General features: G+C 42.0%; 2 protein-coding genes across 4 annotated transcripts in view; one reads left to right on the plus strand and one right to left on the minus strand.

Moving 5' to 3' along the window:
- The window catches only part of aldh5a1 (aldehyde dehydrogenase 5 family, member A1 (succinate-semialdehyde dehydrogenase)), a 31,056-nt gene extending 15,314 nt beyond the window's left edge, over positions 1–15,742 (plus strand). Inside the window, exons 4-10 of the mRNA XM_085988945.1 lie at positions 3,489–3,605; positions 6,480–6,623; positions 9,699–9,842; positions 12,615–12,773; positions 13,379–13,548; positions 14,471–14,529; positions 14,842–15,742. Of these exons, the coding sequence (XP_085845071.1) occupies positions 3,489–3,605; positions 6,480–6,623; positions 9,699–9,842; positions 12,615–12,773; positions 13,379–13,548; positions 14,471–14,529; positions 14,842–15,047 (999 nt within the window). The 3' untranslated portion in view covers positions 15,048–15,742. The remainder of the gene's footprint in view (positions 1–3,488; positions 3,606–6,479; positions 6,624–9,698; positions 9,843–12,614; positions 12,774–13,378; positions 13,549–14,470; positions 14,530–14,841) is intronic.
- A 1,270-nt stretch (positions 15,743–17,012) lies between these two features.
- Positions 17,013–24,663, minus strand: part of LOC147117725 (dyslexia-associated protein KIAA0319-like) — a 120,875-nt gene continuing 113,224 nt past the window's right edge. For all 3 annotated transcript variants that reach the window (XM_085988943.1, XM_085988944.1, XM_085988942.1), the window contains 3 exons: positions 22,167–22,257; positions 21,958–22,046; positions 17,013–21,137 (listed from right to left, as the gene is read on the minus strand). In XM_085988943.1, the coding sequence (XP_085845069.1) occupies positions 20,959–21,137; positions 21,958–22,046; positions 22,167–22,257 (359 nt within the window). In that variant the 3' untranslated portion in view covers positions 17,013–20,958. The remainder of the gene's footprint in view (positions 21,138–21,957; positions 22,047–22,166; positions 22,258–24,663) is intronic.

Consider the following 24,663-nt stretch of genomic DNA (forward strand, 5'->3'; position numbering starts at 1 on the left):
TATCCATCAAGCTTTGGTTCTAACCATGGTCACCACTGTGGGAGTCCAATGCCAGAACTGCTTAATTTGTCTGAAACTTTCACTTCAATTTCTAGATTGTAACTGGGGTCATAGGTTCTACTTGTCGACTGTTGGACTCCCACTCGGGGTTTCCTGATGTTCACAGCAGCTTCTAGTTGAGAAGCAATTAAAAGCTAATGTTCAAAAAATGTTACCGTAAAAAGTCCTGTTTATCTTGGTTACTGCTGTCCTACTTCATTCTTGTCCTCTTGGACATATGGCGTGATGACACAGGTCATATGCTTTTATGCTGATTGCTGTCAATTCCGAAAGGATTGAGGATACTTCACAATTAAGCATAAACCTGGTTTAAATAACGGCCGAGGTTGGCATTGGAAACAGTCATATGAAAGTCCAACGTTCATCCTTGGAGCTACCAGAGCATCCAGTTATTTTCAGTGCTTGCATTTGAGATTTTGTTTCTTTCCATAGCTCTTTTGTGCAGATTAATGCACTGCTTACAAAAACACGTGTTAAAGAAACATACATAGAAACATAGAAGATAGGAGCAGGAGTAGGCCCTTCAGCCCCTTGAGCCTGCTCCGCCATTCAATGTGATCATGGCTGATCATCCAAATTCAGTACCCGGTCCCTGCTTTCTCCCCATACCGCTTGATTCCTTTAGCATTAAGAAATATATCCAACTCCTTCTTGAATATATTTAATCAATTGGCCTCTACTGCCTTCTGTGGTAGAGAATTCCACAGGTTCACCACTCTCTGGGTGAAGAAATTCCTCCTCATCTCTGTTCTAAATGGCATGCCCCTTATCCTTAGACTGTGACCCCTGGTTCTGGACTCCCCGACCATCGGGAACATCCTTCCTGCATCTAGTCTGTCCAGTCCTGTCAGAATTTTATAAGTTTCAATGAGATCCCCTCTCATTCTTCTAAACTCCAGCGAATACAAGCCCAATCGACCCAATCTCTCCTCATACGTCATTCCTGCCATCCCAGGTATCAGCCTGGTGAATCTTCGCTGAACTCCTTCCATGGCAAGAACATCCTTCCTCAGATAAGGCAACCAAAACTGCACACAATACTCAAGATGTGGTCACACCAAGGCCCTGTACAACTGCAGCAAGACATCCTTGTTCCTGTACTCAAAGCCTCTCGCTACGAAGGCCAACATACCATTTGCCGCCTTAACCGCCTGCTGCACCTGCATGCTTACCTTCAGCGACTGGTGCACATGGACACCCAGGTCTCGTTGCACTTCCCCTTCGCCCAATCTATTGCCATTCAGATAATAATCTGCCTTCCTGTTTTTGCCACCAAAGTGGATAACCTCACATTTATCCACGTTATATTGCATCTGCCGTGCTTCTGCCCAATCACCCAACCTGTCCAAATCATCCTGGAGTTTCTCGGCATCCTCCTTACAGCACATACGCCCACCTAGCTTTGTGTCGTCTGCAAATTTGGAGATATTGCATCTAGTTCCCTCGTCTAGATCATCATTAACATATATTGTGAATAGCTGGGGTCCAAGGACCGATCCCTACGGTACCCCACTAGTCACTGCCTGCCACTCGGAAAAAGACCCGTTTATTCCAACTCTTTGCTTTCTGTCTGCCAACCAGTTTTCTATCCAAGTCAATACCTTGCCCCCAATCCCATGTGCCTTAACTTTACACGCTAACCTCTTATGCGGGACCTTATCGAAAGCCTTCTGAAAGTCCAAATATACCACATCCACTGGTTCTCCCTTATCTATTTTACCAGTTACATCCTCAAAAAATTCCAGTAGATTAGTCGAGCACGATTTACCTTTTGTAAATCCATGTTGACTTTGTCCGATCCTGTCACTGTTTTTCAAGTGCTCAGCTATTACATCCTTTATAATGGACTCTAGCATTTTACCCACTACCGATGTCAGGCTTACCGGTCTGTAATTCCCCATTTTCTCCCTACCACCATTTTTGAATAGTGGGGTAACATTAGCTACTCTCCAATCCATGGGTACTGTTCCAGATTCCATCGAATGTTGGAAGATGATCAGCAATGCATCTACTATTTCTAGGACCACTTCCTTAAGTACCCTAGGATGCAGATTATCAGGCCCTGGGGATTTATCGGCCTTCAGTCCCATCAATTTCCTTAACACCATTTCCTTACAAATACTGATTTCTTTCAGTTCCTCCCTTTCATCAGACCCTATGTTCCCCGACATCTCTGGGAGGTTATTTGTGTCCTCTGTGAAGACAGAACCAAAATATGTATTTAATTGGTCTGCCATTTCTTTGTTCCCCATTATAAATTCCCCTGATTCTGACTGCAAGGGACCTACGTTTGACTTCACCAATCTTTTTCTCTTCACATATCTATAAAAGCTTTTACAGTCAGTTTTTATGTTCCCTGCAAGCTTACTCTCATATTCTATTTTCCCCTTCTTAATTAATCCCTTTGTCCTCCTTTGTTGAATCCTAAACTGCTCCCAATCCTCAGGTTTACTGCTTTTTCTGGCCAATTTATATGTACTCTCCTTGGATCTTATGCTATCCCTAATTTCCCTTGTTAGCCATGGTTGAGTCACCTTTTTTGTTTTATTTTTATGCCATACTGGGATGAACAATTTCTGTAGTTCATCCATGCAATCTTTGAATGTTTGCCATTGCCTATCCACCGTCAACCGTTTGAGTGACATTCCCCAATCAATCCTACCCAACTCGCGCCTCAGACCATCATAGTTTCCTTTATTTAAATTCAGGACCCTAGTCTCTGAGTCAACTACTTCATTCTCCATCTTAATGAAGAATTCTATCATATTATGATAATATGAAAGATAGAACTTGCATTTATATAGCACCTTTCACAACCTCATGATATCCCATGGCACTTTACAGCCAGTGAAGTACATTTGAAGTGTAGTTACTGTTGTAATGTAGGAAACACAGCAGACAATTTGCGTACAGCAAGGTCCCACAAATGGCAACTAGATTAATGGCCAGATAATTGGTTGAGGGATAAATATTGGCCAGGACACCGAGGAGAATCCCCATTTCCTCTTCGAAATAGTGCCATGGATCTTTTACATCCACCTGAGAGTGCAGGCAGGACCTCAGTTTAATGTCTCATCCAAAAAAACGGCACCTCTGACAGTGCAGCACTCCCTCGGTACTGAATTAAGTGTCAGACTGGATTTTGTGCTCAAATCTCTGGAGTGGGACTTTAACCCACAACTTTCTGGCTCAGGCAAGAGTGCTACAACTGAACCACAGCTGACACCTAGATGTTACAATATAACACCCCTCAACTTAGTCTGAGAGATTCCATTCAGGAAATGGGACAAATTTCGTAACTATTATACTATGTTGCCATAATACACTCGTTTGTGTTTCCAATTATATAAGGTACTGCTCTAAGAAAATGTAATATTTAACTTCTGTTATTTACTCTGAAACTATACCAAATTGTATTTTCTTTTCAGTGGAATTTTCCCAGTGCCATGCTCACACGGAAGGCTGGGGCAGCCTTGGCGGTAGGTTGCACAGTGGTAGTGAAACCAGCTGAAGATACTCCCTTATCTGCATTGGCACTGGCAGAGGTGAGCTCTACAGTTTACAGAAGGCGAGTGCTTGGATTTGTTTATGTCAGGGAAGAGAATAAGCTAAAAGAGCCATGTACACTGATCTACCCTTCAACTAATCTCATTCCCATGTAATAACCCTCCCATCACCCACCTTCTGGGAGAGGAGGACACAAGACACCTACAACTAATTTAGGAGCTCTCTGTCAAAAATTCCTCTCTGACCCTTCATGACCAACTAGGTAAACCCCAGGAGGCTCCAAGGCCATTCATTATTTTGAAGAATAATGGACTCTTGTCTTCCATATGCTGTGATCACTATGTTTTTCTGGAATCTACCTAATGCCCTCTTGGAAAACTGTGAAAAGTCAGTCTCTCAAGCCTCCTCCAGAATTCTGTTCCACAGGTTGATCATCCTGTTGGGAAAGGTAAAACCTCCAGACATCCAACCTCACTCTACTTCCTCAGTTTATGTGGTTGACCCCTAGTTCTGCCAAGCCCTATCCCCTCATCTGCTCGCATTTTGTTTCTTCCTTTATAAATATCTGGATCAAGTCCCCTCATGTCCGTCTTTTCAGCAAGTAGAAAGCCAAAGCATCAAATTTATCTTCATAGCTCAATGATCTCAGGCTGTGGATCATTCTTGTTGCCTTTCTCTACGTCAGCTTCAGAGCCCCAGTGCCGTTCCTGAGGTGGTGGACCAAAACTGGGCACAGTACTTCAAATGGGGATCTTGCCAAAACTTTATGTAACCCTATTATTGTGGTCAAGTAACACAATCAGAATTTGATTCTACCTCTTAAAATACTCCTATACTTAGAACAAGTTGACAATTCCTCTGCAGGATCGAGGATACATAACCTCACATGGTAACTCTACACTAAAACTGTCTTCAGGAATGATATGCTCACCATGAGATGGTTGGGCCTCCGTCACAATGGCATTTCTGAGGTTAGACACAAACATATTTCTTTGGTTAACTTTGGTTTCCAGCATCTGCACTGCACACTATTTCTGATTGTGAAGCTAGATACTTTGCTGAGAGGTTTTTCAATTACTGATAAGGTGGTACTGCATGCTCATTTAAGGTGGTAGCTTTGATTAGTAACTCGGCAAGCCAAACCTTTACACGGAGGGCTGAGGGAGGGGGTCGAGGTCAAGCTGTTGTTTTCCTTTCGCTGGAAGAAGGGGTCTGGAACAGTCAGAAAGATGCAGGGGGGTCTTGCCTTCTACAGTTAGCACCAGTCACTTTAGCAATGCTGACTTTGAATGTGAGGTCAGCCCATAAACCAATTTGTTGGTTTCCAGTTGACCTTGCCTCAATAGATTATCAGTCCACCTTCTGAAAGATAAAAACGTGTTGGCACGTTCGGGATCCAGTACACGTAATGCGGGTGTTATTCTTACCGTCCCTGAGTCAGGCTACCGTTTATAATAGATACCGGGCAGCAAAGGTAATCTGCAGATCGTTGGGGACTTTACGTTCACTTATGAGAGTGACCGGTGATACTGAACCCGAGAGAATATCTAGTGCAGGCCCAAAATTTGTACGTCGTCTTCTGCAAGTGCTTATCTACTCTTCCCTTAAAAGATGCAATGGTGTCTGCCTCAACTATTTCCTTTGGCAAAGCACTGCTTGCTCTCAAACAACATTCTGTAAAGAAACTTTTCCCGACTCATCTCTTAATAACTATTTTAAATTGATGACGCTGTCATCACTAACTCCCCAACCAGAGGATTAGTTTTTTCTACTCGCCCTGTCTAAACCCCATCATGATTAGTTTTTTCTACTCGCCCTGTCTAAACCCCATCATGATTAGTTTTTTCTACTCGCCCTGTCTAAACCCCATCATGATTAGTTTCTTCTACTCGCCCTGTCTAAACCCCATCATGATTAGTTTCTTCTACTCGCCCTGTCTAAACCCCATCATGATTAGTTTTTTCTACTCGCCCTGTCTAAACCCCATCATGATTAGTTTCTTCTACTCGCCCTGTCTAAACCCCATCATTAGTTTTTTCTACTCGCCCTGTCTAAACCCCATCATGATTAGTTTCTTCTACTCGCCCTGTCTAAACCCCATCATGATTAGTTTTTTCTACTCGCCCTGTCTAAACCCCATCATGATTAGTTTTTTCTACTCGCCCTGTCTAAACCTCATCATGATTAGTTTTTTCTACTCGCCCTGTCTAAACCCCATCATGATTAGTTTTTTCTGCTCGCCCTGTCTAAACCCCATCATGATTAGTTTTTTCTGCTTGCCCTGTCTAAACCCCATCATGATTAGTTTTTTCTACTCGCCCTGTCTAAACCTCATCATGATTAGTTTTTTCTACTCGCCCTGTCTAAACCCCATCATGATTAGTTTTTTCTACTCGCCCTGTCTAAACCTCATCATGATTAGTTTTTTCTGCTCGCCCTGTCTAAACCCCATCATGATTAGTTTTTCTACTCGCCCTGTCTAAACCCCATCATGATTTTTTAGAAAGTCCCATTATCACAGGATTAGAAAAAAAAATCAACGCTTACAAATTATTGATATTTAGGTGCATTTGTGTATATGTCTGTAAGCAGTGTACACAGCAACAACATCATCTATTGAGCATCCATTTCAAAGTTTGTGCTCAGAAAAATTGTGCATAAAACTACAATTTTCTTTTAAATCACGGAAAGAAATAACCCTGGAGTTCGATCACTCGGGATAAATGGATCATGTATAGGGCATTCCGGCAAAAGAAGTCAAATGTTTGATTGTGTATTTAAATACACAGTCAGTTTATTGTTTAAAAGCTGCTCAAATAGGGGATCACTTACCAGTGGAGGAGCTCACACAACTCCAGTAGTAAGGGTTTCTCAAAAGTTAATGCAGTGCATGGATGTTTCTTGTCTTGCAGCTTGCAGATCAGGCTGGAATTCCTGCGGGGGTTTTCAATGTAATTCCCTCCTCCAAGTCCAACACGCCTGCTGTCGGAGAGGTGCTTTGCACAGACCCTCTTGTTGCCGCAATCTCTTTTACTGGCTCCACAGCTACTGGAAAGGTGGGTATTTTGGTGCCTAATGTAAGCTGACTTTTACTGGTACATCTTGTTACAGTGGCTGTTAACGTGTCTGTGAAGTTTTCGACGCGAGATCTTTTGGAATTATTCAATGATGTCCCCATGTGAAGTGGACGGTGATGTTTTGTTTTCGTGCTGGAACCAGTTTCCAAGATGCACGGGGTTAATATGCTGAGATTTGTCAATAAATCTTTGGATGACATATAAACAGACTGTGGTGGACTTGCTTGTTTTAAATCATTGGAATATACTTCATTAGTCATGTAAGAAACAGGATCTATGGTGGGACTCATTGGCTAGACCTATATAATGTATGTGTCTGAGGTTACTCTGTGATTTGTTTTTTTGATGGAACTACTAAATGTATACTGTGTGCCCACTATTGTAATTTGTCCTACAATGAATGCCCTAAACACTGACTGGCAGATAAATAAGAAAGGTATCCTACCTACAGGTCCTGCAGAATAATCTGTTCAATAAACATAGGTGCTTTAGTACTTCAGTAAAGTATTTATTGTGCATTATCCATTACTGTTGTTTTCCCTATTTAAACCTGGCTGTTTGACCCGAAGCAGGCATTTTGAAATTCTGGAAAGAATATTGCAACAGAGCTACCCTGTAGTTGACCTCAGTGCAGCAGTATTCTTTACCTGCATTATTAGAATTGGCTGCATATAGCTGTAATGTTACCCTTGGTGAAGCAGTTCAAAGAACATTCTCACAGAATTCATCAATAGTTCAAAGCTGTGTGTATATTGGACATACTGTTGCTGCCCAAACTACTTGCTCACCTTTCATCCGCTCAAGTGCAAGTCTTTCCAGCTTATGGCCTACCAACAACACTAAGACTACTGGTCAAAGTCACCATCAGCATCCTGTGTGACTGCGACTGACGATCACTTCCTTCCCTACTGCTTTCAACCCCTGACCATTTCATTCTCCTCCACCAGCTCTCTCCTGTGGCAGCCTTGTGGTTCCAGTCCTGCCTCTTGTAACACAGTCACTACAGGTCCTCTGATGATTTCTCCTTCCCTACTTGCACAGTTCTCTCAGGAAAAGCCCCAGGGCACCCCTCCTAATCACCATCCATGTTCTGTCACTTGAGGACATAATCCGCAAGCACATCTACACCAAAATCTGCTAACTCTACCTCTCTAATGCTCTAACTTCTTGTCATTGAGGTGCACTTTATATATGTAAGCTATTGTAAGTGAGGAGAGCTTTATGAATGTAAAAATCCCCTTCAAATCTGGCGTCATCACCCTTCTCCATTAAACCCCCATCCTTGACCCCTCTGTCCTTGCAAACTACTGCCCCATCTCCAACCTCTCTTTCCTCTCAAGTCCTTGAACATGTTGTCACCTCCCAATTCTGTGCCCATCTTTCCAGCAAATCCATGTTTGAATCCCTCCAATCAGGTTTCCGGTTCTGCCACAGTACTGAAACAGCCCTTATCAATTTCACAAAAGATATTCTTTGTGACTGTAACAAACTATCCCTCCTCATCCTTCTCCACCTATCTGCAGCCTTCGACACAGTTGACCACACCATCCTCCTCCAACGCCTCTCCTCCATTGTCCAGTTGAATGGAACTGCCTTTGCTTGGTTCCATTCTTCTCTATCGAATCGTAGACAGAAAATTACTTGCAATGGCTTCTCTTCCCACTCCCACTACCTCTGGAGTCCCCCAAAGATCTATCCTTGGCCGCCTTCTATTTCTCATCTACATTCTGCTCTTCAGCGATATAATCTGAAAACACAACAGCAGGTTCCACATGTACGCTGACGACACCCAGCTCTATCTCATCACCACCTCTCTGGACCCTTCCACTGTCTCTAATTTGTCACACTGCTTGTCTGACATCCAATATTGGATGAGCAGAAATTTCCTCCACCTAAATATTGGGAAGACTGAAGGCATTGTCTTTGGTCCCCACCACAAACTCCGTTCCCTGACCACTGTTTCCATCCCTCTCCCTGGCAACTGTCTGAAGCTGAGCCAGACTGTTCACAACCTTGGTGTTGTGTTTGACCCCGAGATGAGCTTCCGACTACATATCCGCTCCATCACTAAGACTGCCTACTTCCACCTCCGTAACATCACCCGACTCCGCCCCTGCCTCAGCTCCTGCGCTGCTGAACCTTCATCCATGCCTTTGTTACCTCTAGACATTCCAATACTCTCCTGTCTTCCATCCTACAAAAACTTGTGCTCATCCAAAACTTTTCTGCTCGTATCTTAACTCGCTCCGAGTCTCGTTCACCCGTCGCCCCTGTGTTTGCTGACCTACACTGGCTCCTGGTCAGACACCACCTCAATTTTAAAATCCTCATCCTTGTTTTCAAACCCCTCCATTTTCAAAGGCCTCGCCTATTTCTGTAACCTCCTCCAGCCCTAAAAGCCTTTGCAATCTCTGCGCTCCTCCAATTCTGGCCTCTTTTGCATTCCCAATTTTAGTTGCTCCTCCATTGGTGGCCGTGCATTCAGCTGCCTTGGCCGTAAGCTCTGGAGTTCCCTCCCTAAATCTCTCCACTTCTCTACCTCTCCTCCTTTAAGATGCTCCTTAAAACCTACCTCTTTGACCAAGCTTTTGGTCATCTGTCCTGATATCTCCTGTAGCTCAGTATCAAAAATGTTTTTATTGATAATCGCTCGTTAAGCGCCTTGGGACGTTTTGCTACGTTAAATCCACTATATAAATGTAAGTTGTTATTGTAAGTGAGGAGAGCTTTATGAATGTTATTGCGAGGAGAGCTCTATAAACAGAAACTTTAAATAAGCATGCAGTTAGATTGTCATTGCTAAAATGAAAGAATATTGATTTGATGATTGCCAATGTCAACCCTGTAAATTGGCTATTTAATAACCAGTATGACTGTGTTTTAGTGAGTGATTAGGGAGATTTCCTCTGTGTACTGTGTGTAGCAAAATCAGAACCCAGTCTTTATAATGTTGTTACATATCGTGCAGAGGGGAAAACTCTTGCCTGGTCCCTTCCTATTGACTGAGGTTGTCCATAAAAACTTTTTTTGACAAGCTGCACTTGCACCTTTCAGATACTCCTACGCCATGCCTCTGACACTGTGAAGAAGGCTTCTATGGAGCTGGGTGGGCTGGCTCCATTCATTGTTTTTGACAGCGCTGATCTGGATCTAGCTGTTGCTGGTGCCGTGGCCTCCAAGTTCCGAAACTCTGGACAGGTGAGTAGCTTGAGAGAGACACAAAACCGAGAGGCTCAGATTGACTGGACTCTTTGAAAGTTGCTTTTTATTCTTAACTTCACCTGAGCATTTTTACTGGTTAAGAAATGGAAGTGTATTCCACTGAAAAGTCATGTATTTCTAAATTAAAACTGGGCAAGACCCCTCAGTTATGCCTCATTATACTTTTAGAAACATTGTTTAAAGGCACAGACCAGCGTATTTTGTGTAGCACTCCAGTGCAAGGTCAAGTGTAAAGTGTTACTCACAGGCCCGTTATCACTTGTTGCAGTGCAACTTTGTGGATATGAAATGCTCATTTTCAGATTGTCTGTAACTTTATTATTGTGGTTTATAATTACAAAATGAAAGAGTAGCCTGAGGGTCAGGAAATGATTTTTGCAGCAATTCAGGTAGAATTAACAGCACAGAAACAGGCCATATGGCCCAACTGGTCCATTCTAGTGTTTATGCTCCACATGAGCCTCCTCCCACCCCTCTTCATCTAACCCCATCGGCATAACCTTCTATTCCTTTCTCCCTCTTGTGTTTAATACATCTATGCTATTCAACTCAACCACTCCTTATGATGGGGAGTTCACTCTCTGGGTAAAGAGGTTTCTCCTGAATTCCCTTTTGGATTTATTAGTGACTATCTTATATTTATGGACCCTAGTTTTGGTCTTCCCTACAAGTGGAAACATCGGCCTCGATATTAAATCCTCCCACTCCGGGCGGGAGATGGTTGGAGGTGGGGAGTGGGGTTTAAAAATTTTAAAACGGGGAACGTGTTCCCAACCCACTGTGTACACACCCGTTGCCATTTTTATGGCAGCGGGTTTCGTGTCATGCAATTGTCCCCACTTCATTAACATATTTAAATCAAGCTCCCACAGTGCAATTGGGAGCTCGATTTAAATTTAACAATCGCTGTGCGTGTTTCCCAGGGCCCACTTTCCATTTTTTTTTCCAGTTTGTGGATGCTTTCCTGGTTTTGACTTCCTTGATGGTCTCCCTCCGCTTGCTGAGATTGCTTGATGCTGGGACAGTTGCTTATTGTTAATGCAACTAGCTTTACATATGATGCTACAGAGCAGATTCACCATGCTAAATAGCATATGAACATTGGAAGGGAAAACAAATCAAGTGTTTTGTGGCTATGAAATGATGCATACTATCCAAATTTGTTTTTTAATCATAACATTTTAGCAAATTGGCTGCTGCATTTGCCTGCAAGTGACTATACTTCAAAAGTACTTAATTGATTGAAGCGCTTTGGGACATGGACATTGGATTTATATAGCGCCTTTCATGTCCTCACAAAGGTGCATGGGAAGACCATTGCCTCCAAGTTACATACTAACCCGATTTGGACATGTATCGCCATTCCTTCATCAAAATCCTGGAACTCCCAACCTAATAGCATTGTGGAAGTACCTTCACCACAAGGACACCGGTTCAAGAAGGCGGTTCACCACCACCTTCTCGAGGGCAACTAGGGATGGGCAATAAATGCCAGCGATGCCCATATCTTGAGAATTATTTTTTTAAGTTCGTTCTTCTTCCTAGACATTTGAGAATCGTAGTGCTTGGTATTCCATTGAGCCTGGTCTGGATATAAGCAAATGCCTTGCCCTTTTAATCTCCATCTCATGCACAATGCTTCCTTGGCCAATTACCATAAACCTCCAGATGGTTTCAGCGAAGAGGTTTAAAAAGTAATTTTTTTGTGATGTTTGAGGTGATCACGGTGATGGCTTAGGACCTTTCTCAATGGCTGCCCAAACTCCTATGTTTCGTGCACAGGTTTCTTAACAGCAGAGGTGCAATGTACAATATCAAATGCTTACCACTCTCAGCTGCTTAGGGTGAAGGGTCAACGCAGTACCATTGTTCATGTACATAAAGTGGTTAATGGAATTGACCCCTGACTGACAACACCCTTTGTGTACATTAACTGTTGATTAGAATATTAATGACTATTAGCACTTCATTGAAACAGTCCGTAAGGGTGACCCTGAGCTTCTGGTTGCCTGTAACTTTAATTCTCCGCTTCACTCCCACTCTGACCTCTCCATCCTCGGCCTCTTACACTGTTCCAACGTAAGCTCAAGGAACAGCACCTCATCTTTTGATTAGGCACTACAGCCTTCTGGACTCAACATCGAGTTCAACAATTTCAGACCATAACCTCTGCCCCTACGTTTTCTTTTTTCTCTCATATGGCAGCTGTTGATGATTCTGCCATTGCCATTTACACCTCAGCTAGGGTTTGATAGGGTAGACAGAGAGGATGTTGCCTTTTGTGGGAGTGTTCAAAACTAGCAGTCATAAATATAAGATAGTCACTGATAAATCCAATAAGAAATTCAGGAAAAACTTCTTTACCCAGAGCGTGGTTAGAATGTGGAACTTGCTACCACAAGGAGTAGTTAAGGCAGATAACATATACTTGCATAGCTTCCCCTTAAAATGCATCTATGAGGGAGAAAGGAATAGAAGGATATGCTAATAAGTTGTGATGAAGTGGGGTGGGAGGAGGGTCATAGAGCATAAACTCAGGCATAAACGGCCTGTTTCTGTGCTGTAAATTCTAACAGTCACCTATTGCTTTTAGTTCCCAAAAGCTACTGTGATGCATTATATAATAAGCACTGTGCTGTTTTGTTTATTTTGAGAGACAGTTTCACTAACTGTCCTACCTCTGCACCAATCAGTGCTGCCTGCTGGAATGGTGATGTTTTGCTTCTTTTAATTCCCACTCGAACGTAGACTTGTGTCTGTGCGAATCAGTTCCTGGTGCAGGAGGGAATCCACGATGCTTTTGTTGAGAAGATGGTGAAGACAATGCAGAGAGATTTGCGTGTCGGAAGTGGATTTGATGAACAGACTACACAGGGTCCCTTAATCAATGAAAGAGCCGTGCAAAAGGTAACGAAGCAACGGTGTTCAATCAAGGCATTCCATGTTAACAACGGTAAAAAAATACATATGTAGTTCAAAACCTTTTTTATCTCAACAGTATTTTTTTTAGTTTGTTATTTATGCAGAAACTCCTGTCAGACATAAGCAACTAAGGGATCCTGCACCATTTTATAAAATTAAGCATCAACAAATTGCATTTATACCGCACCTTTAACGTGGTACAATGCCCCAAGGCGCTTCACCGGAGCGTTATCAGACAAAATTTGGCATTGAGCTATATAAGGAGCTATTAGGGCAGGTGATCAAAATCTTGGTCAAAGAGGTAGGTTTTAAGGAGTGTCTCAAAGGAGGAGGTAGAGATTTAGGGCGGAAATTACTGTGCTTGGAGCTAGACAGCTGAAAGCACAGCTGCTAATTTCCACAAAAGAAACAGTGGAGGAAAAAAAGAGGCCAGAGTTGGAGGAACACAGAGTTCTCTCAGGGTTTAGGGCTGGAGGAGGTTACTGATGGAGAGGGGGCAAGGCTATGGAGGGATTTGAACTAGAGAATGAGAATTTTAAATGCTCATAAGCACACTATTTATATTACTGTTTCCTATTTCTCTGTTCCAGGTGGAGAGTCAGGTAAGCGATGCAGTGTCTCGCGGTGCCTGCATCGTGACAGGGGGAAAGCGACACAGTTTTGGAGCGATGTTCTTTGAACCAACTCTCCTTTCTAACGTCACAACAGACATGCTTTGTGCACAGGAGGAAACATTTGGTCCTTTGGCGCCAGTTCTCAAGTAAGGAAATTTTCAATATTTACTTTTAATAAATACTCAAAAAAAAAAAAAAAATTAACATCAGTAAAGTCTATACGAGAAAGAGGTCCTGCCTCAAGAATCCGAAAGACCCTGGGAATAAATGGGCAGCCTGGCCCAAGACCCATCAATACAGGTCTCCTTCTGCTCCGATTATTGACCTATGGTTTTCTCGTCTCTCCCAGGAGATTGTGCGACTGCAGTAAAGGGCTGGGGGTTAACGGTACATGTTGCTTGCAGTATGGGACAAGCCTGACGAACCAGCTGGTCTTTTCCTGGCCTCCATTTTCGTACGTTCCGTACATCAAATGAGTCCAATAAAAGCACCCAAGCCAGCAGCAAGAAACCACTAGGTGGCATCTAAGACCCAAAATATGGCATCAGTGCCAGCACAAAATTGGGTATCTTTTCACCCAACTTGCTGTCGGGTGCAAAAATACTGATTTATCGGTTGAGTTCAGGTGCAGCAGTTGGATATAAATACAACTTGGGCTATGGTGCTTTACAGCAGAATGGCCAGTCTGAAGGTGGTAAAAGTGGCCCAAAATATTAAGATTTTAACTGTGATTATGTTCGGTTTCTGTGCTCATGAAGACGAGAGTCATCGTGCTAGGTGTATTGGACCCACATAATCAAAGGATCCCGATTTAATGTAATTGCTAAAAGAACCAAGGTTTTTAATGCAGCAAGTTGCTATGATCTGGAATGCACTGCCTGAAAGGATGGGGAGGCAGATTCAGTAATAACTTTCAAAAGGGAATTGGATACATACTCGAAGGAAAATTTGCAGGGCTTTGTGGAAAGAGTAGGGGTGTAGGACTGATTGAGCCAGCACAGGGACGATGGGCCAAACGGCCTCCTGCACTGTAAGATTCTCTGATTCCGTGAATTCTTGTGCTTGCAGGTTTCGGACTGAGGAAGAAGCTATTACCATAGCTAATGCTGCCAATGTGGGCCTGGCTGGTGAGTACATTTATGTGAGGCATGACACCTAGTGCTGTTAAATATGCTGAACAAAAGCATAATTGTCTACTTTCAATTCTGACTGAGTCAAGAAATAGTTTTTTGTATTGCAGTGGAATAAAAATCCTTCAAACTTTAACCAATTACCAAATCTGAAAGGTTAATCATGTTGACAGATTGTGATTTGTGTGAGTGGAGTAGCCATCTTCAAAAATAAATAGCCAGGGCCAATAAAGCAGTGGTGCAGGATTTTGTATAAATATGCTTTTTAAACACTTTGTAAAATAATTCCATAATCTGCTACCATTCTAGGTTACTTTTACTCCAGAGATCTTGCTCAGATTTGGCGGGTTGCTGAACAGCTAGAAGTTGGCATAGTTGGTGTTAACGAAGGGCTCGTATCAACCCCGGAGGCACCTTTTGGTGGAGTTAAACAATCCGGCCTCGGGAGAGAAGGCTCTAAATATGGCGTCGATGATTATTTGGAAATCAAGTATATATGTTTTGGAGGTTTATAAAGCTGAAGGGTAAATATTAAAACCATGTCACCAATTGCTGCAATTAATGTTAACTTACTCTATATAAAAAAAACTATAGAAAAAGTTTCTATTTTCTGTAACAAAATATTATTGATAACATGGTACTCCTTTCCTCGCTCGAGGGGAATTTAATATATACTGATCACATACATGATTTGTGGGGAGAAAGCTGTTGTATTTTAATTGTTATAGTAAAATTGAGCTATGATTTAAGTGCAGTTTGTTTCCTCACCTATTCTGGACACCTTAATCATAGAATCCTTAAACTAAATTACTGGTTTATACTTCAACATTTGTAATGTTTCTGGAGTTGCTGCACCAGTTTAGGATCATTGCGTAAAGTGATTGGATACATGTTTATGAATTTTAACTTAAGTTCTAATTAATCTCCATTATCTAATTGTTTAAAAAAAAACTATATGTAATAATGTGCCAATTGCACAACATTTAATTTGGTCTAATAATTGCTAAATATTCAAGAAATGTTTGTCAAACCATGAATTATTTTATTTGATAACCCAAATTAACTGCACATGTTCCATATGAAACCTATAAAGATTGACTGACCTAATTGCAGTATGATGTGTACATTGGATCTGACTAATACCTTGTAGTGGTGGTTATTTGTAAGCTATGTATGTTTTTGTCTAGCAATTAAATCGTGTTGAACACTTTGTTCTTTGTGTACAAACACAAGTCTGGTTTTACAGCCTTAATTAGTTTGTATAGTCACAATCCATTTTCTGTTGGATAAGGCCAAATCCAAATGGAATCCTCAGTCAGAGACTAAAGGATGTTAAATGGTAGGTTACTCACCTTTAGATATATGAAGTGTCTTCAAAATGTACTGCATCTTCCATAGATAAGACAGCCAACTTAACTGAGGGGGGAAAAAGATCATTGGCATATCCATTTAATGCAGGAACTACAAGCTATTAACTGCCTTTAATACATGTAAGACAGACAACTTCAGTTAAAGCATAGCAAACTGTCTACTTTTTTTCTCTGTAACCTCCTACAACCCTCAAATCTCTGCGCTCTTCTAATTCTGGCGTTTTGCGCATCCCAGATTTTTACCGCTCCACCATTGGCAGCCATATGTTCAGCTGCCTAGGACCTAAGCTCTGGAATTCCCTCCCTAAACCGCTCTGCCCCTCTACACCTCTCTCCTCCTTTGACGATGCTCCTTAAAACCTACCTCTGAAAAGGTCACCTGTCTCTCTCCTTATGTGGCTCAATGTCAAAATTTGTTTGATAATGCTCCTGTGCAGCGCCTTGGGACGTTTTACTAGGTTAAAGGCAGTTATATAAATGGTTGTTGTTACATTACAGCATAGGAAGTCCAAGTTTACCCTGGATTAAAGTGAAAGCAAAGCACAGGTCAGTGAGGTTAAAGAAACAATTCTCAGTAGCTGTGCCCATTTCAGCAACTCTACAAAGTGTACTGTAGATACATATTATCTGGCAAAAGGTGCTATATGGTACTGCTTTGGTAGAATGCTTCTTGAGTTCTTATAGGTGACATATTTTGCCAGTTTACACAAGATTGTTCAGCATTGGAAACACCAAATATTCTTTCACAGGTTTTCTGTGGTGTAATCCTTTTTGTATAGTAGGAAATCTTAGGAGGTGAGTGCATCATACAAGTCCAATCTGCAGGAACCAACTGTGAGTACAGCTGAGAAAACAGGGGAGGTGGTGAGTGTGTATACTTTAAAAAGAAATTATGCAGTAACCGTTAAAATGGGGGTAGTTCAATCAGCCCCCATAAGTAAGCTTGTGCTCGCTATGGATCAACACGTGAACTTGTATGTAAATAACCCAGGAGAGCATGCTGCTGGGCTAATGATCTATTCTTATATTACATATGTTCTGGGAATAGTATGGAATACCACCGTATATTTCTGGTCCCTCCAAATTGGCAGAAAAACACAATGACAAAGGTTCAGGCTAAACTACTCTTAAATTTATTGTCAATTAAATTATACAGAAGCAAGAATAAGTCAGCAGGTTAGATAGCAATACATCATTTAACTTTCACTGGTACATGAAATTATTTTCTGAGTTCACAAGTTGCTTTGAGGTTCTTAGTCCTTTTTTTCTCTGGAGTCCTTTAATTGACTTTATATACCATACATAGATGTCTAGGCACTTTGGCATTCTAGCTCACTGCATGGAGCAAACACTTCAATCATGTGAGCTACTGAACTGGCCAAACCTACAGGATTTCTCTCTTTTGGGAGGCGTTGTAGGGTAGAGCTGTCAAAATCAGACATAGGGGAAGCACTTCACGCTCCTGTAGATTCAATTTATGCCTGGATGAGATATAACCAAATTAGTCCTCAAGATAACAGATTGACGTGCAGAGCAAAGCATTTGGCCTGTCTTCTGCAGCACTGACAATATAGGGCAAGCAAACTTCCATCTAACATAGTACAAAGTCATCCACAATTCTTCACATATAGTTAAAGCAATTAGGAAAAAAGATAGTCTTATCAAAAGATGCACCAGATGATTAGCTGTGGTGCAAAGTTCTGCTAAGGATTCAACCCAGACAGCTGTACGTTCCAAGCTGTAGAAACAGTATCTCCCTCATCGGAACGGCTGGCGGGCGTCCATTTTTAAAATCAGCACAGCATTAGACTAGCAACAAGTTGTTCATATAAAATGATAAAATACAGAATTTCTGACGGACTGAAGCTGACCAGAACCTAGAACTGTTGCAGTCCCTCTCACCAGTTTGTCAGCAGTAGAATTTCAGGGTCACAATATATAAACCTTCACTTTTCTATACTGTGGCCTTGAAATTCCACAGACACCAATGCCAGTAATAGCGCCAGGATTGTCTATTGTGGAGCCTGGTACACCTCATCTTTCTTGGTGCACTGGCCACCACTCCTAGGCCAGGCCCCAGTGAACCTCAGGAGTTGAAGCACCAGCTTAGGGAGTCTCTCCCCCTCCCCCAATAGACAGGGAGCTAATTCAAAGACGACCTGTCCATCAAATAGAGAAATTGGACCAATAGCAAGCTGAACAGAAATCTTACTGCTGGTTAATGGCCACTTAACACAGCCTCCCCCCAAAATGAACTGGAAGAATAGGCCTATTGGTCTGCTGGCTAGAGTATAAATCAAAAAATGTATTGTTTTGTGATCAAAAGCTCAACTGCACCTGATTATGTGTTTGAGTACTGAGCATGTAAGAACATCTAATACCACTCATGGGAATGTATTTTCCTTTGGGAAGTGAGCATGCCTGTTTTTTTTTTAAAAAACACAAAGCAAAAACAGGAACATAAAGATTACTTTGACAAGCTCCCTGTAGTAAACTCAGGAGAGATTTCCAGTCAACTCAACAAATTATTGTAGTTAGAAGAAAATACAAGGAGAAATAAATGTCAGGTTTTGCAACAGAAACTCCACTGCCCCTTCCAAGGACAATGGGCCTCATTTCAGCTGTGCCTGCTTCATGCAGGTTGGGGGCACCAGATGATACACTGCAGAGAATTCTGGTGGATGGGAGCCGCCAGTCCCACCTCTTTCTCATAGCAGCAAAGGGGGGGGGGGGGGGGGCAGATGCCTACACATCCCAGGGACTGGAAGCTAATGGAGAGCACCTTGGAGTGGTATAGGATACAGGTAGCAGGGTTTTGGATGAGCCGAGGTCCAAGGATGGTAGGAGGCCAGCGGAAAGGCAATTGGAATAGTCAAGTCTGGAGGTTTCAGAGGCAGATGGGCTTAGGTAGGGGTGGATGTTACAGAGGTGGAAATGGGGAATGTTTGGGGTGGGAAGCTCAGCTTGGTTCAGCCTGAGGCAGTGACCGGAGGGGCATGGAGTCAGTGCCGAGGGTATGGAGTTTGTGGCGGGGCCAAAGATGGTGGCTTCAGTCTTCACAATGTTTAGGACAGATATTAGAAGTCAGTTACAAAAATACATTGGTGGCAGGGTCCTAAGCAATTAGTGGACAAAGAAATCCTAATCAGCCATTTCTAATACCTCCTTTGTGACAAATTAAAATAGTAAATCCATGCTTTGAGGAGCAGCAGAAGAAACAATGGATCTGACTCAGGCAATTTCTCATCTTTATCATTCAGATGAGCCTCTTTTAGGAATACAGTGAGGACAAAATTCAACCAATATTTTCCTGCGCTTGTAGGTTGATTCAGGTTTCCTTCCACGATCAAATAACTAATAATTAATTAATTACTCTTCCCTCCAACAAATACAGGGGATATCAGTAAAGACAGAGGTAACGGCAGGATAGGTATAGTACGAGTAACAAAGGGGTGAGCATTGAATAACTAGACAGAAATGTTCATACTGATAGCAGGGCTAACAATAAGCCGTTCAAATACACATGAAGTTAACAAGAGTTACAAACAAGACCAGCCTTAAATAGGATAACACCAGTTCCGTACAGTCTTCTACAGTACTACCCTTCCCCAGGAGATCCAAGGAGGCTCGAAAACAAAAGGTGTTTAAATCTTTCACATGCACATCAGAGTGCTCACCACAACATCCCAATCCAATACCCGAGAAATCTGACTGGAAAATATATCCCTTCTCAATCTGAGAGATAGAAAATTAGAGAGGCCAGCAGTACATTTGCTGGCAATTAGAAATAGCCAGTCTTAAACAGTGTTAACTTTTGTCAGCAAATGCTTTATTGCTTAGATTTTTAAAATTCTACTTTTTGCACTAAAGATCCTAGGGCTCTATTCGAAGAAGAGCAGGGGAGTTGTCCTGGCCAATATTTATCCCTCAACCAACATCACCAAAACAGATTATCTGGTCATTAATCTCCTAGCTGTGCAGAATTTGGCTGCCCATTCTCCCTACATTACAACAGTGACTACACAAAGTATTTAATTAACAAAAAAACAAAAAAAGTATTTAATTGGTTCAGCTGGAAAAAGTGTGACAGGAATGAAGTGTGCACTATGCTCAAGCCTTTCAATAGATTATGGATAGTAACTCAGGTGAAGGACATTAATTTATTACTCCAGCCTCAATTTCTCTTCATTATGATCAACAGTGACAGCAAAGGGCAGGTCTCCATTTGTATTACTAATTCTTCCTACTACTTTGCTTTTAGCTTCTCATCTATGTGTTGGTCTGTCCAATTAGACTGAAAATTAGTCATGAAGAAAAGTTGCTACTTATCTATGGAACTCCTCACTTTTAACTAACGTATACAGAGAAAGACATTTTGCACAGCTTATTGTACAAGTAGCCCTATTCCTGCATTGCACTGCTATTTGCATTACAGCACAAAGACAGACATGAACTGAATGCTTTTTACATGGTCACAAAGAAAATAACTTAATTTTATATCTATACCATTTCTTTTATAGTGTGTGAATGAACCACTTATTTTTGCAACCTATTTCATGTTTATCATACTAAATACCTCCAGGATTTCATTGCAAGACCGTGTCCATCATCACACTGGATTTCCATGCGAATAGAGTTTGTTTCAGGAAAAAATTTCCATGTCCTTTCTTACTGTTGCAGCTGCTGTCTTATCTCACAGCTGCACATTGTGTTAACGCAGGCTTAATAGGAACTCCTAGAATCATAAATCTACAGGAAACTGAAAACACAATGTTCCTCGATGGACCAGCTCATATCTGACAAACCCTTCTGCTGTAAGGGTGTTGGTATCCAGGATGAACGATCAAGCTTCTCAATCTCTCCTAGAGCTGAAAAAAGTGCTCCTTCAATAGCTTCTGAAGAGGCTCTTCCAGAATACACCAACATTCTACAATTCGAAAAAAGTTTTAAAATGTCTTTCATTACAAAGAAATAATCCCAAGTGGACCATTGTACCCAATTTTGCACTGCAGTGTAAGCGCATCACAAGTCAGCCACGTGTTCTGCCTCAGCAAGTTTATCTGTTTTTGGGATGATAATTGAAGGAGACTCCATTTTTAAGCGAGCCGTTCATACCAACTTTGTGGTTCTCTTTGTCGACGGTTTCTCTACTAAAGAGCGTGTTCTGGTCACTGTCAAACTCTGATTCAGATACCATTAGACTAGAGTTGTGTTCTGTGCTTTTGTGTTTCACACCTGGAGGAGAAAAAAATCACAGTGCAAAGTCAACAGGCAGTACAACACCATTATGATCCAGTATTTGCATCTAACCAAATACAGCTCCATATGGGTTTGTAGAAAAAAGGACTTGCACGTATATAGCGCCTTTCACAACCCCAGGACGTCCCAAAGCGCTTTACAGCCATGAAGTACCTTTGAAGTGCAATCACTGTTGTAATTTAGGAAATGCAGCAGCCAATTTGCACACAACAGCCATGTAATAATAACCAGATAATCTGTTTTTTTCCAATGATGTTGGTTCATGGATAAATATTTGCCAGGACACCAGGAGAACTCCCCTGCTTCTCTTCGAAATAGTGCCGAGACCTTTTCTGTCCACTTGAGGGGGCAGACAGGGCTTAAGTTTAACGGCACCTCCGACAGCGCAAAGACCTCAGTACTGCTTTGGAGTGTCAGCCTGGATTATGTGCTCAAGTCCCTGGAGTGGGACTTGAACCCACAACCTTCTGACTCAGCTACCACTGAACCACAGCTGACATACAAGGGCTCCTATATAAACAAATGGGAGAAATGCAGGACTTCGGTTAAACTAAATATACACTGAGCAAATGTACACTCATAATGGTCTGTTGTGACCTGTGCTAGAAGCAAGGCATGAATACCGTTCAGTAGACCATTTTGACATCGTTGTGATTACTTATCTTTAAAGATAAAGCAGACTACCAAAAATAGGTTGAATATGTACTTTAAAAATCTTTTTGCATTTATGAAAACCTGTTTTGAGAGTTAACCGAGTGCATGCGTCCTGATCTATCGCTATATACAGAGCACTAACCATATTTTGGCCTTAGTGCCATTCGTTCCTGATCATCCATATTGTCCAAGATGGTGTATTTATTTTTCTTCCTTACTTTTGTTCGCTTTCTGTAGAAAAAAAAATTCCAAAATCATTGTGTGCAAAGATGTTCCGATAATGTGTTGCCTTTTCTGCATGGTTTCTAATGAATGATGGAGGTTTTTTGTTAGCATATACAATGCTCATACCTCTTGCAGCAACAGATACAAATCCAGCATATTCCTCCAACCATGATGATCGTTAGAAACACCGACAAAATCACATACAATATACTCCAGTCTGTGAACAGAAGAAACAAGCCTTACAACAACAGCTGAATCACTCCTGAAGAAAAAGAACAAACTTGCATTTAAATAGCGTCTTTCACGAACTCAGGACGTCCCAAAGTGCTTCACAGCCAATTAAGTACTTTTGAAGTGTAGTCACTGTTGCGGGAAACGCAGCAGCCAATTTGCACACAGTAAGGACCCAACAACAGCAATGTGATAATTATCAGATAATCTGTTTTAATGCTGTTGATTTAGGGATAAAAATTGGCCAGGACACCAGGAGGAACTCCCCCGCTCTTCAAAATAATCCCATGGGATCTTTTATATCCACCTGAGAGAACAGACGTTTCATCTGAAGGAAGGCACCCCCTCAGTACTGCACTGGAGTGTCAGCCTAGATCATGGACTCAAGACTTGGGAGTGGGACTTGAGCCCACAACCTTCTGACTCAGAGGCAAGAGTGAGGCAGTCAGCGAGGCTACCACGGGACTGAGGCAGAGAGGGGCCAGGAATGTCTGTGGTTCAATCCTCAATCTGAGAGGAGATAGTTGGTCTCAGCCAGGGACACTACAATTGACTTCAGTGTCTTTCATCGAGGTGAAAAGAACAATTGAGTTTCCAAATCTGATTGGTGTCTAGTGCCCTCTACTGGAAAATGCTTACATCAGAGCAGGAGTAGGCCATTCTGCCACTTCAGCCTGGTCCAACTGTCAGTTAGATCATGGCTGATCTGTAGCTTAACTTCACTTACCCGCCTTGGTTCCATATCCTTTAATACCATTGCCAACATCAATCTCAGTTTTGAAATTTTCAATTGATCTAGCCTCAACAGCTTTTTGGGGGAAGAGTTCAGATTTCCACTACCCTTTGTGTGAAGAAGTGCCTCCTGACAGTACACCTGATGGGCCTAGCTCTAATTTTAAGGTTATGCCCCTTGTTCTGGACTCCCCCCACCAGAGGAAATAGGGTAGATGGAGATAAACTATCAACTCCTTTAATCATCTTAAACACCTCAATTAGGTCACCCTTAATCTTCTACAAGCCTAGTCTCTGCAACCTGTCCTTATAATTTAACCCTTTTAGCCCCAGTGTAGACATTGGGGGAGGACAGGATCCAATTCAGCTACATTGGCTGCCAGAGACAGGTGGGATACTGCAAGTTAAGGTTTAAAATTAATTTAAAAAGCAATAATTGACCACGGTGAACTATAGCACAAACGTCCACAGTGCACACTATCAAAATAAACAATGCCCTATCAGATTAACAGAGTACCACTGTAATGACAGTGTATTTTCAACACTGTCTGACATGAGAACATGAAGTGCGATTATCCACACTGTACCAATCTCACAAAATCCTCTCCCCTTCCCACAGACACCCCAGTACATCATTCCATCGTCGAGAGTGGAGAAATGGCCAGCTCCCGGAGCCGTTCTAAATCTAATTTGCATGGTGAATGAGATCAACAACATATACCGACCCCCTCCGCCGGTTACCTTCCTCTTAGAATCTTACAGCCCAGAGGAAGGCCATTCTGCCTGTACCTGTTCTTTGAAAGAGCTGTCCAATTTAGTCCCACACCCTAGCCCGTTTCACCATAACCCTGTAAATTACTCCTCTTCAAGTGTATATCCAATTGTCTTTTGAAAGTTCCTACAGAATCTGATTCCACAACACTTTCAGGTAGTGCATTCCAGATCCTAACAACCCTCTGAAAAAAAGTCTCTTAATTTCCCCTCTAGTTCATTTGCCAATTATTTTAAATCTATGACCTCTGGTTACCGACCCACTTGCCAAAGGATACAATTTCTCCCTACTTGCTCTATCAAAACCCTGTTTTGAACACCTCTATTAAATTTCCCCTTAACCTTCTCTGCTCTAAGGAGAACAATCCCAGCTTCTCCAATCTCTCCACATAACTGAATTCCTCTGTACCCTTTCCAAGGCCTCGACATCCTCCCTAAAATGTGGTGCCCAGAATTGGACACAATACTCTAGCTGAGATCTAACCAGTGATTTGTAAAGGTTTAATATGACATTGTAAATAGGGACATTGAATACAAAACAAAGCCAAGTAACCCATACACTTTCTTAACTGCCTTATCAACTTGCCCTGCCACCTTCAAAGATTTGTGAATATGTACCCCCGGTCCCTCTGCTCATGTACCCACCCCCCTCATAATAGCTCCATTTAGATTATACTGCCTCTCCATGTAGTTCCTCACAAAGAGCACCACACTTATCCACATGAAATTGTATCCGCCATCTGTCTGCACATTTCACCAGTCTATCTAAATCCTCCTGAAGTCTGCTACTATCCTCCTCACTACTACGTTGCCAAGTTTTGATTTATCCGCAAACTTTGAAATTATACTCCCTATACCCAAGTCCAGGGTCATTTATGTATAAGAAAAG

Source organism: Somniosus microcephalus, chromosome 5 (assembly GCF_052327205.1).
Source record: "Somniosus microcephalus isolate GS21.2 chromosome 5, FLI_Smic_1.0, whole genome shotgun sequence".
NCBI lineage: Eukaryota > Metazoa > Chordata > Chondrichthyes > Squaliformes > Somniosidae > Somniosus > Somniosus microcephalus.